Genomic DNA, 13,560 nt, shown 5'->3' with positions numbered 1-13,560 from the left:
CATTTCAAAAATAATATTATTAATTGCAGTGTCACGGGCATTCTTATTTTTATAAACTTCTCGCTTCTGATTCCAAATATAGAGATAGCTTTGGTATAGATCCATAAATCTGAACATCATGTCATCCGACCACCTAAAATATTCTTCATTGAAGTAGATGCCATGATGGTAGGTACTAGGTACGCATAAATAAACCACTCGCTAGGAACGTCTTACGTCTACTTTAGGAATAAAAATCGCAAGCGACTTGAAACATATGTTCACACGTTTCGATTCGGCAGGAAAATCGAATGATGACTCATACTTGAACAATAAAAGTAGACAGGCTTTCAACTTTCGTCGCTCAACTAAAAACTTGATCAACTCTGTTGAAAGGCTGTTCGCACTTGTCGATTAGCTTTCAAGTGTCATTCAGCACAGACTTGATCAACTAAAATCACCCTGTGTGAATTGGGTAGTGTGTTACTACCAATAAACTTTGAAACCAAAAAAAAAACACAGGATTTCGCAAGATCACCCACAGAGCAATTACTACGGTTATAACTTTCCAAGAATTACTGATTAAATTAATGAATTTTCAAAGCTGGCAACACTTGTCCAAACTGTCAAAAATACCATAGATAAATAATGAAACTACAATGCTGTCAGAATAATTCAGATTTCACTCGACCGCGACCGGTTTTGCTCGGCCCGTCTAATTAGACTCCAATTAGGTAAATAGTTAGGTATACATTTTTATAAATTGAAGTGATTGTTTTAACAAAATGGGCAACGTCAACAAATCTACCAATATGGAGGAGAATTTTAAAAAGAATCAAGATTTCATAACGTCCATCAGTAAGATAAAAGTAAGTCCTTACATAAATGAGTATTCATTTGTTTATCCTATATATTATTATACATCCTGCTTGTTTTGTCCGCGTCCAAGTAAGATACGTGCTAAATCAATCATTTATTTAAAAAAATATCTGTTGAACAGTATATTTTAGGACATTTTTTCGTACAAGTTTAACAATGACAATATGATTAATTTTCTCCTATTCCGCCTCACTCTTAATACGCAATATTTCACTTTCAAATAAATGGATTTAGCCTTATTAATTCAAAACATGATTTATTATGTCGGGGGAGACGGAAATATACACACTTTTAATTTTAATTTCGTTTATTAAGTCACTTACGCAATATGTCAATTAGTATGCGGCGCCGCCGAAAGCGACTATATTCATATCAAGAGTTGGATTATATTCATAATATCGTAATTCATACCTACAAAATATTTCATAGACGCTGCTGCCAACCAAAAAAAAATTAGTATTGCCATATAAAATAAATAATATTATCGTGTATAATTAATCAATATTAATATGTAAGTCAATGTATAATTTATAACAAATAATCAACATATAATTAAATTAAATAACCCGAATAACAAACAAATAGAATAAAATGTTATTAAACGTATTCCGTTTAGGTAGTTTAGGTTAGGTTAGGTTAGAACATGGAAAATAGGTATTAGAATTAAATCACAAACAAGTCTATACAAACCTAGCGTAGCCCACATACTATTTGAAAACTGGGATGTAACTCTAAAGGGGACGCGAGCAGGCGTTATTAAAGGGGCATTTTTTTGCTATAGAAAATCACAGTTAGATTAGGTTAGGTTTTATACATTAATTTAATATTTTCAAGATTTTATTTTCTTAACTGAATTAGTTCGTAGGTAGGTACTGAACCTAACCCGAGCACTGGCTAGGTAAATAACTAGTTGTGGTATTTCCGGCAAATGTCACATTATTTTGTTTCTTTGAAATCTCGTGTGACATATCGCGTAAGTGACTTAATAAACGAAATTAAAATTAAAAGTGCGTATTTTTCCGTCTCCCCCGACATAATAAATCATGTTTTGAATTAATAAAGCTAAATCCATTTATTTGAAAGTAAAATATTGCGTATTTACCGTGAGGCGGAATTCGTAACCTTTACCACAATATGTTATAATATTTACATATATCCTATGCCGTTGTGATTTATTTTTTTGTAATTTTGTCATAAAAAATAAACTGCAAAATTTTACTTACAACTACCGTTTCCAAAATAGTGCGTCAGTCAGTAGATTTTCGCGTACCTTACTACTTACGAAATTAAGGCGGTGCACTACGTCGTGTAATATTTTAAATCGAGCCGCTATCAATAACAGCCCTTACGTAGATGGCGATAAGATTTAAATTCCCGCATAACACCATCCACCTGTTTTGATTTATGCAGGAAAAAAACATGGCCAAAAAGTGCATTTTATTTTATTTTGTGGATGTTCATGGATAAATATAAAAAAAATTTCCGATCATTTTATAAATAACTTAATTTGCCACATTATACAATAAAATAATAACCGAAAATGGGTTCGTAAGTAGGAGATTTTGAACTTTAAAGCAGTTTTCATAGGCCTTATAAACTATTTTTTTCTGGACTTATAAAAAGACTTATGTAAAAAATACTCGATTATTTCAATGTTCAAGATGTATTCTACTCGCAGTATTTAATTAAAGCATCTGAAACATTTCTAGGCGACCAAATTTTCAAACCAAAAACACATGATTTTGCATTACTACGTATGGCATCGCCATAACCCTTAGAAGACTAGCAGATTTTGTATGAATTTCCCGCCTGAAACGGCTAGATTTGCGTAAATTACATTTTATACTCACTCCAGGTTTGAAATATTATTTAGCTGTACATAAAGATTTTACAATGTTTTTATTTATTTTACGGTATTCTTTAATATTGTAAAATTAGTTTGGTTCACTTAATATTATATTTTTACTGGGTTATTTTGTGTTAGATGGAATGTAAATAAAAAATATTACCTTCAAATGACAAAATCCCGGAATGGAACACTCACAGATTTGTTTTATTTTATTGTCAAGTCGTAAAAATTCCTTTTTTCACACAAAAAATGAACCTTTGGCAATCAAGTTATTAAATTTTACGATGAGTTTTATCTACACAGTAATTATAATAAATGTTTTCGTACAATGCAGAAAAATATTTGGCCAACACGCATACACTTGCGCAAGGCCACTTGTCGGCATTAGAAAGGGTGACCACAAGATTGTACAGCGAGTCGGACTCTTTTAATTATTAAAACTTTTCTACAGTGTGATATATACGAAAACATGTAGTGGGGCACAAGGCAACTTGACAACAGTAACACCAATAACGTATCTGAACTCGACGTTTAGGATTTAGCGACGAATTTTTGCATACGTGACACTCCTGATAAACTGATTTTCTCTTAGAATTTGAAGATGATGGAACGTCCGAAGGAAAATGTCTGGCAGTTAGCCTCAGCGGATAATCGCCTACTCGATTTACCTTTTTTACTGACCCAGGAGCATGGTGTTAAGTTCATCTAAGCGTTCAAAATCTCCAATTTCACTATCTCCATTTTGTTCTGAAGCTTCCTCTAAGCTCTCCAAATGTTCAGGAATATAATCTTCATCATCACTCATCGAAAAATCAGAATCGCAATCTATCACAAAGTTTTCAATGATGTCTTCATTCATTTTAAGGATTAGAAATCAAATTTAAATAGTTACAACAAACACTCAAATATACAAAACAATAAAATGATCTTAAATTCACAAATAATACGCACAATATAATAATAAATACGAACAAAACACTTCATAAAAGTAAATATTAACACAGAAACACTCCAAGAGTAATAAACTAACGGACACCCTAATATAACAATAAACAGTATCCAGCAGAACGGCCAGAAACGCGACACTCACACGGCGAAAGGACAACTAAGACTGTATGCGTGCGCTGAAGATAAGAATCAAGTGAAGAGGGATACAACGTACTTAAAAGTTCTGTTAAAAAAAAACTATACGTAAAAAGGAGAATCTGTTAAAAGGATGTAGTAGAAAATAAACAACTCAATGCAAAACATTTTTAACCTCGAAGTTTTACTGTTAAATTTACTAAATATTTAGCGATGAACATGACAAATGCTCAAAACTACACTTGTAGTGAGCCGTTCTCTAGGAGAACTTTTCTTCCACTACGATTGTAGTTGGCCGTCTCCTTGGGGTTAAGAATAGGTCTAACAGATTGGAGCGGTGAGTCTGGACATCAGGAACCCTTGTAGGCTCCTGAACCAGTTGCTCTAATCCGTAGCAAATGGCAAAGGATTCCGCCTGTCGGCCAGCCGAGTCCGTTGGGCCTGAGAACTTCAACCATGGTTCGTTATGAACATTGAAGTCCCCCAGAACAAAACTACACTTGTAGTGAGCCGTTCTCTAGGAGAACTTTTCTTCCACTACGATTGTAGTTGGGCGTCTCCTTGGGGTTAATATAAAATAGTACTATTTTCCATAATCGTAAATGCAAAAAGCTGTTGTTTATTGTCATTAAATCACAGGATTCTTTTTTTTTATGTGTTTTGAAACCGGTAATCGTAGGTAAAAATTTATCAAATAAACAATTATTATGTACCAACTGCTCAATTCTTTTCTACACATGATAATTTTTTTTTTGAATAATTATATAATGCTATATTTTAGAGCAGAGGTTCCTAAAGTGATCTATATGGACCTCCAGGGGTCGATATCGGCTTGCTCGGGGTCTATGTCAGCGAGAAAAAAATTTGGGGGTCCATGAGATTCAAATGGGGGTACAAACGAGCGGACCCCCATTTACCTCAACTCAATATTTAGGAGTTCCGTAAATGACACAATACACCTAACACAAATAACACAGTTTACGTAACACTAATAATAAACTAAGAAATTACTTATTTGATATTTGTATGTTTATATATCATAAAGTTGTTTATTGAGGTATATAAATAGAGTCTACGTTCCTTTTCTCATCAGAATTCATATATTGAACCAAAACATTGCACATTGGAAGCTGCGAATTTTCCTAGTTCCCCAACTTGTTTTTGAAAAACGTCCAGGGTAATAATGATGTTCAACATTTAAATGCACTTCACACAGACTTCAAAACTAAGTTTGAGGACATTTTGACTATGGAAATGGAACGTTGAAGAATCGGATATCATGTGACAAGAAGAACTGACCGGAATAAGCACTGATAAAGAACTTGAGGGGCAGTTCTGTAGAGCCAGCTACAGAAAGAAATTCCCGTTGCTTACCCTGCTTTACTTTCATTTGGTGTAATACCTCACAAGGGCGCCCCTGTCTGCACAATGCAAAAACAGAGGAACTATATTGTCACCCGGTTGTAGGGCATTCAAGGGAATGGAATCTTTTTACGAAAAAAAATAAATGATTATCACATGGGACGTTTAATAGTTTTAGGAAAATTCAATATTCGGCAGGCAGGGGGTCTACGGAAAAAAAAATTTGGCACATGGTCTACGGGGCAAAAAAGTTTGGGAACCTCTGTTTTAGAGTAAATAAGGAGACGCTTAATACGCACTAGAAAAAAACACTCTGCAGTTAGTTAGATAATAATGAGAAGTAAGTATGTCAGTTTCCGGAAATGGATAAAATGCATTTTTGTAACTATTTTGATAATTGACATTTTTTCTTCACCCGAGAGGAAAAAGTATCTCTCTCAACCAGTGTTTGCAGTAGGGGTGCAAACGCATCCCCCGCCAAGACCTAAACAATCCTCACCCTATGAACCCAAGCACCCCTGCTAAAATTCATAGTACGGTTATAGCTTGTCTCTTGGGGTGACCTATGGCAGAGGTGTTGGTTATCCAATAAATGGTCCCTGGGGTGGTGGTTGGTTATCCAATAAATGGTCATTGGGGTGCTGCCTCGCTAACATATAAAAAAGATAAAATAATACCTTCTTCAAATTTTGCACATTCACTTTGTGGCACCATTTTATTAATAAAATAATTAAAACACTTTGTTTTTACCACAATAATCTTTATTTTTTATATAAAGTCAACATGTTTCGAGAACGATGTTCTCTTCATCAGGACAATTAATGTACTAAAAACTAAATTGTCAAGTATATGGAGACATAGGGGGGTTAAGGGGAGGGGTGAGAGGTGGAAAGGGGAGGTGCTTAGAAGATCAAAGACAAAAAATTACAATGGAAATATGTTTAAGACAGGGTTATTCACAAAATTAGTTTGATTATTAATAATATTTAAATTTCTATTGACATTTTTCCTAATTTCTAAAAGGTCTAACTGAAAACCACTAACATTAGTGTAAAATTTTAAAAGCAGTATTTATGTCAAATGAATGGTTGAATTCAATTAGATGGTTAGCAAATTCCGAATAATTATTGCTATTTAGACATCTCAAATGTTCCTTAAGATGGTTTAACCAGCGGACGAGAATTCAAATTTCGTTAAAAGATGGTCTCGCGATCGGACGTTTTTTTAGACCGAGACAGAAATACCGAATTCATTCCGCTGCGAGCCGTACACTCGCGCGGCTGTTTAAACTACAGCATGGTTCCGATGAAATAACAATTATTGTTGTTAAATTCTTGGTTGTAGCTTTCTTCCTAATAAGTAGTTACATATTTGTAAATTATACGTCGGAGTGCGTAAACATAAATAAATACAAATGCAGTTTGTTGACATGGTAGATATAAAATATGTAGGTATATGAATATACATTTAAAAAAAATTTCAAATATTTGTTTTATTTGTGTTTTTTAAATATTTTACACGAGTTTTCCAAAGGTGAGTAAAAATCTTTTGTTTTACTTATTTATTCGTTTGTCCGAAAGGTATTACCGGTAAGTTTTATTTCTAATACTTATCTTTAAAGTATTACTTGATTTGATATGTATGACATTGAAAAGAGGGTTTATTCCTTACAACTGAAGTAATATATATATTAAAACTAGGTTTTATTTCCAACTATATTCTACGGTACCTACCTGCATATGTAGTTATGTGATTGCATAAAATTGTATCGCTTTCATGTATTTGTTTTCATGATTAACGGAGCGACCTGACTCGTCTAATTTTCGAAATATAATTAAATTCACGAGTAAATTTCGATTGAAAAATTATAGGTTAGTATGTCAAAAATAACCTTGTTTTTTTTTCCTAAAACAAGAAGCTCAATTTACAATATGACATTATGAAACTGACAAAAAGTAACACAAAAAATATTAAATATGTTGAATTATACCAATGTAATAGTGAATTGGACAATAAAAGAGAAATTATGAACAAAAAAATGATTTGAATCGCACATCACGAATCGAAATTCATTTGGTTCGTGTCACTTTTTGACTACCAATCACAAACAGTTTCACGTACTTTGGCATAAGTTTTAACATTTATACATGAAAAAACGATAACAGACATAAACTCCTGTCCATAGTTGATTCTTTTCCCTGGAAATTAAACAACACAAAATTATCGCCAAATGTTATAAAAAATATGTGCTTATTCTGACTGATTCTTTCGAACGACCCTGTAGCATATAAGTACGAACAATGTACACGGATAATTAAATATCACTAACCTTTGTTTTTTCTGAAAATATATCTCCCACGTACGTTTTTGATGTCGTAATTTGTGCTATCTAATAAAACTTTTTTTCGAGGGTATTTTCCTCCTCATTTTTAAGCGAGGAATTTCTTTAAAATGTTATCAAGTAGACTGGCGTGGAATAGACGTCCGCTCGCCGCCCTGTCGCAGCGGGGAATGATAAAATGTTATCAAGTAGACTGGCGTGGAATAGACGTCCGCTCGCCGCCCTGTCGCAGCGGGGAATGATAAAATGTTATCAAGTAGACTGGCGTGGAATAGACGTCTGCTCGCCGCCCTGTCGCAGCGGGGAATGATAAAATTTCGGCTTGCGCCGGGGTAATCACAAACAACAAACGCGAATCGAAATTAATTATTATTATATACTTTAAGAATATATTTTTTGGTCATAAATTATTTCTAATGTTTCAATTATGTCTTGGTAAATTATTTTTCTAAAAAAATCTGAACTATACCAATTTGTAAGACCATAAATAAATAGTCCAATTGAGGGATTTTCGTCACAAAACGCGTGCTCGGATTTATTTATTAGTAATTTTATTTGAAATAAAAACAAAATTCTTATACATACATATGATAGATAATTTATTGATTGTTTATACATTATTATTCAATGATTTGAAATATTTGTTGTATAATACAACTTCACCTTTGAAAATGCAACAAATCTGCGCATCGTCCAACGGTAACACTTTATTATGAAATGTAAATAATATTATTTTTCAAAATTTTACATCTTACTTTACAAGATAAAATAACGATCTTTCGAAATCAATTTGTGTTTTTTTCAAGAAAAGTGTCCATACGTCTAAAAGTGGCCTCAAAAATGCCAAATTTCAGGTCAAGTCTACCTATTTCGCCTTAATCCTTGTTTCAAAATTTCTGCAAGTTTTACCTATGTAAAAATGGTTACAATCATTGCAATTCAATTGGTAAACTCCGAATTTTTTCATTTTTAAGTCTTTGTCCTTGTTATTTAGAATATAATTTTTCAATTTATTATTCGTATAAAAAGCTGGCTGTATTGTATTAGGAATTTTTTTCCCTATTAAATTAGAGGTTTGATTTACAAACAATATTTTTCTCCATTGCTTTTTAATATTATCACTAAGCAATGGGTAAATGTAACAAATGAAATTTTTTCTTATATTTTTTGTTTAGTATGTCGTCTATTAATTTGGAGTTATAACCATTATTAGATGCAATTATTTTACCTACTTAATTAATCTACCCACACCTGTCTCTATATACTTGACAATTTAGTTTTTAGTACATTAATTGTCCTGATGAAGAGGACATCGTTCTCGAAACATGTTGACTTTATATAAAAAATAAAGATTATTGTGGTAAAAACAAAGTGTTTTAATTATTTTATTGATAAAATAATACGTTAGGTTGGTTGTTTGTTTGTTTTTCCTTCAATGTTCTGTTATGGAGCCGTATTTCGTTTGCAGATGGAGCGCCACTTGCAGATGCTGGAGCAGATGCGTGAGCGCGAGGTGGCTCTGGACATCGCGAGGGAGCGCGATCGCACCAACTGGTTGCTGGTGTTCTCCGTGCTGGCCACTGCCGGCCTGCTCACCGGGTCAGTACAATACTGCATCATACACCACTTACATTGTACTACATCATTAACACTAGCACTGTATCAAAATATTACTAATCATTAGAATTATATTAATATTGAATTTGTTATTAATAATTAATAGGGCTAGGTCTACTAACTTAATTAATAGGGCTAGGTCTACGTACTTAATTAATAGGGCTAGGTCTACTAACTTAATTAATAGGGCTAGATCTACATACTTAATTAATAGGGCTAGGTCTACTAACTTAATTAATAGGGCTAGGTCTATGTACTTAATTAATAGGGCTAGGTCTACTAACTTAATTAATAGGGCTAGGTCTACGTACTTAATTAATAGGGCTAGGTCTACTAACTTAATTAATAGGGCTAGGTCTACTAACTTAATTAATAGGGCTAGATCTACATACTTAATTAATAGGGCTAGGTCTATGTACTTAATTAATAGGGCTAGGTCTATGTACTTAATTAATAGGGCTAGGTCTACTAACTTAATTAATAGGGCTAGGTCTATGTACTTAATTAATAGGGCTAGGTCTATGTACTTAATTAATAGGGCTAGGTCTATGTACTTAATTAATAGGGCTAGGTCTACTAACTTAATTAATAGGGCTAGGTCTATGTACTTAATTAATAGGGCTAGGTCTACTAACTTAATTAATAGGGCTAGGTCTACGTACTTAATTAATAGGGCAAGGTTACGTACTTAATTAATAGGGCAAGGTCTACGTACTTAATTAATAGGGCTAGGTCTACGTACTGAATCTACAATAACTAGCACCTTTTTTAATATCGTTTGATCACTTTTAAATATATATTATTTTAGCTTGTTCTTTGATCACTTGCAAATATAATACAATTACAAATAAACTACACTTATCTACTACAGTTATCTAATGTATTAAATTTGAGTGACAGTAGAACTGTTTTCGATCTAGTATTTCTATTTAAAATCTTGCATAGTACAATTGACAGCCCTGAATTATTGGCGCTCATAAATTTGAATGTGCCAGCCAGAAACACAAGGTCAGTAATACCGTTTTATTGTGGTAATACTACGACCAGGGCGCAGTTCAATATACCACTACACAGAATTCAAAACTTGGGAAATATGTATTCGCACATAGATGTATGGAATATGTCACTGATACAATATAAACATGAAATAATCAAATCATTTATCCATGATACAAGTTCTCACTAAAGAAGTTCTTTGTTAAATTTATCAAAGTACATCGGCAAATTTACTAAACATATCTCTACCTAAATTTTAGAAATTAAATGTATGATTCATAGAAGTATTAAAAACCATCATAATCTGTAGTATTATTTAGTTAATACAAATTAACTTTAATATAAATTATTAAAATCCAAATCGCACAGTTCCGAACTCCTGCAACTAGCTAATTCCCCGGTACAGCGATTTCGTACTATGCGAAACCAATACCGAAACAATAATGTTGTAATTTTCTGATCACGGTACTTTAAATTTTTGTTGCTGTAATTTTATATCTTGTATGTATTTTTTTATCTTAACTTTATTGTTATTATTTTTCACTGTACTTTAAATTTTTGTTGCTTTTATTTTTAATTCATGTATGTATGAATATTTCTTTCTCATGTTTAGTTGTACTGTCTTTATGTACATATGTAAAAGCTCTCTGGGCGTAAAGTATAATAAATAAATAAATAATATTATTCTGATAAAAGATGTTCAAGTTCTGTAAATATACCTTGGCGTCTACTGGTTTTCACAAGGAGGTGCTTGCTCACATCAAGTGCCTGGGTTTGGCGCAGGCCCGCCCTATAAACTATAATTTGATATTATCCTTTTTAAATGTCTTTAATAAAATTAAAAGATACAGTTTATTACCTAACCTAACCTAACAACATAACTGCATTGCAACTGGAAACGAGAACTAACTAATCTTACCTATGTAAATTGCACTGGTGACAGTGGAACTAACCTAACTTCAGCGGTGTTGTGTGCAGGTTCCGCCGTACCAAGCGGGCGTATGTGGTGGCGCCACTGTTGCCGCTCTTCTTCTGTGTCGGATACCAGGTGGACTATGCGTACGGCAACAAAATGCAGAGAATCATACGTAAATATCCTTTCATATTCCTCAACTTCTACTGCGAATGACTCTTGTACAGATTAGTGGTAACAAAAGTAGTGTCGTGTATGATTCAATAATTGTTTTAATACAGAACTACTCCGTGAAGGTTCAATCCTTTCAAATATATCTGGTTTTGTTACTGCACTTCCCAAGCACTAATCTATCTAATGTCTTCAATCCTCAACTGGCTTATAATAAAGAGTAATTCAAATACTGTTAGATTATTTGTAACCTGGAAATGTTTGTCACACAATTAACAAGCTTATAATAAAGAATAATTCAAATACTGTCAGGTTATTTGTAACCTGGAAATGTTTGTACAATTAACAAGCTTATAATAAAGAATAATTCAAATACTGTCAGGTTATTGGTAACCTGGAAATGTTTGGCAAATAACTAACAAGCTTATAATAAAGAATAATTCAAATACTGTCAGGTTATTGGTAACCTGGAAATGTTTGGCAAATAACTAACAAGCTTATAATAAAGAATAATTCAAATACTGTCAGGTTATTTGTAACCCGGAAATGTTTGGCAAATAACTAACAAGCTTATAATAAAGAATAATTCAAATACTGTCAGGTTATTTGTAACCCGGAAATGTTTGGCAAATAACTAACAAGCTTATAATAAAGAATAATTCAAATACTGTCAGGTTATTTGTAACCCAGAAATGTTTGGCAAATAACTAACAAGCTTATAATAAAGAATAATTCAAATACTGTCAGGTTATTGGTAACCTGGAAATGTTTGGCAAATAACTAACAAGCTTATAATAAAGAATAATTCAAATACTGTCAGGTTATTTGTAACCCGGAAATGTTTGGCAAATAACTAACAAGCTTATAATAAAGAATAATTCAAATACTGTCAGGTTATTTGTAACCCGGAAATGTTTGGTAAATAACTAACAAGCTTATAATAAAGAATAATTCAAATACTGTCAGGTTATTTGTAACCCGGAAATGTTTGGCAAATAACTAACAAGCTTATAATAAAGAATAATTCAAATACTGTCAGGTTATTTGTAACCCAGAAATGTTTGGCAAATAACTAACAAGCTTATAATAAAGAATAATTCAAATACTGTCAGGTTATTTGTAACCCAGAAATGTTTGGCAAATAACTAACAAGCTTATAATAAAGAATAATTCAAATACTGTCAGGTTATTGGTAACCTGGAAATGTTTGGCAAATAACTAACAAGCTAATTATATAACAAGCTAATTATATAAAGAATAATTCAAATACTGTCAGGTTATTTGTAACCCGGAAATGTTTGGTAAATAACTAACAAGCTTATAATAAAGAATAATTCAAATACTGTCAGGTTATTTGTAACCCGGAAATGTTTGGCAAATAACTAACAAGCTTATAATAAAGAATAATCCAAATAGTCTCAGGTTATTTGTATCCTGGAAATGTTTGTCACACAACTATATAGCTTATAATAAAAACTAATGTCCAAATAAATAAATTTAATTGCATTTTGCAGAAGAAGCAGAAAACATCATGCAATTTGAAGGGGAGCTGTTGGAGCCCCCGTGCGGGGTTCCTACAGCCTCGGCCATCGACCAGGCACGCCAAGACGCCGAGGAGGAACGCAAGCTGCACCCTGCGCAGCTCTAGGACTTCTCTGGGGCCCCCCGTGCCCCCACTGATCTCCGGAAAGTGTGGCTGTTCTGTTCTACATCCATATGCGGATACAAAGTATTCCACCTTTTTTCCAATATGTAAACCATTTTAACTTCGGTAAAGTTATTCTTCGGTGTCCAATTTATTTTATATTATATAATTCATCAATTTGTAATTAACAGCTTATATGTATTTGTAATGAATTCAATAATATGTAATCTACTTTAATTACCTATTTATTTATATCATTCATATGGAATCTAATTTCCAATCCACAGTATTTGTGTTGAATTCACTCTTCGCGTTATCTTCAGTATTTCTTTGGAATCTTATTTATAATCTACAGTTTTTTTCTATTGAATTTATTATACTTAACATAATCTTCAGAATTTATTTGAAATCCAAAATTCAACGTATTCATAGATTTGAATCCGATATATAATATTATTTATCTTCAGCATTTTTTTATCCAATTATTTAATTGTACGTGGTTAGTTCCCATTGGAATTATATTTATAATCTACAGTTTTCTATTGATTCCGATATAGTATTATGTAATCCGCAGATGTTCTATTGCGTCCATAGAATAAAGAATAACACTAGAAATACCTTGTGCGCCAAGTTTACGCCCAATTCGGGCTTATATTTCCATTTGGGCTTATATTTCCATTCAAAACTTTAATTCACCATGATTACGAAATACAAATGAGAAGTTT

At 32.6% G+C, this 13,560-nt stretch overlaps 1 protein-coding gene across 1 annotated transcript; it reads left to right on the top strand.

The window, feature by feature from the left end:
* Nucleotides 1-659: 659 nt before the first annotated feature.
* Nucleotides 660-13,109, top strand: LOC149410135 (plasminogen receptor (KT)). The gene is made up of 4 exons (XM_089648569.1): nt 660-848; nt 8,962-9,092; nt 11,085-11,194; nt 12,705-13,109. Exons 1-4 carry the CDS (start codon nt 765-767, stop codon nt 12,836-12,838), a joined length of 459 nt encoding a protein of 152 aa, XP_089504695.1. The 5' UTR covers nt 660-764; the 3' UTR covers nt 12,839-13,109.
* Nucleotides 13,110-13,560: the final 451 nt, after the last annotated feature.

The sequence above is a fragment of the Hesperophylax consimilis genome, chromosome 28, assembly GCF_061612785.1.
Source record: "Hesperophylax consimilis isolate HC1 chromosome 28, BYU_Hcon_1.0, whole genome shotgun sequence".
In the NCBI taxonomy this organism is placed as follows: Eukaryota; Metazoa; Arthropoda; class Insecta; order Trichoptera; family Limnephilidae; genus Hesperophylax; species Hesperophylax consimilis.
The sequence above is the reverse complement of the archived record's forward strand: the minus strand, read 5'-3'. Positions and strand labels throughout refer to the sequence as shown.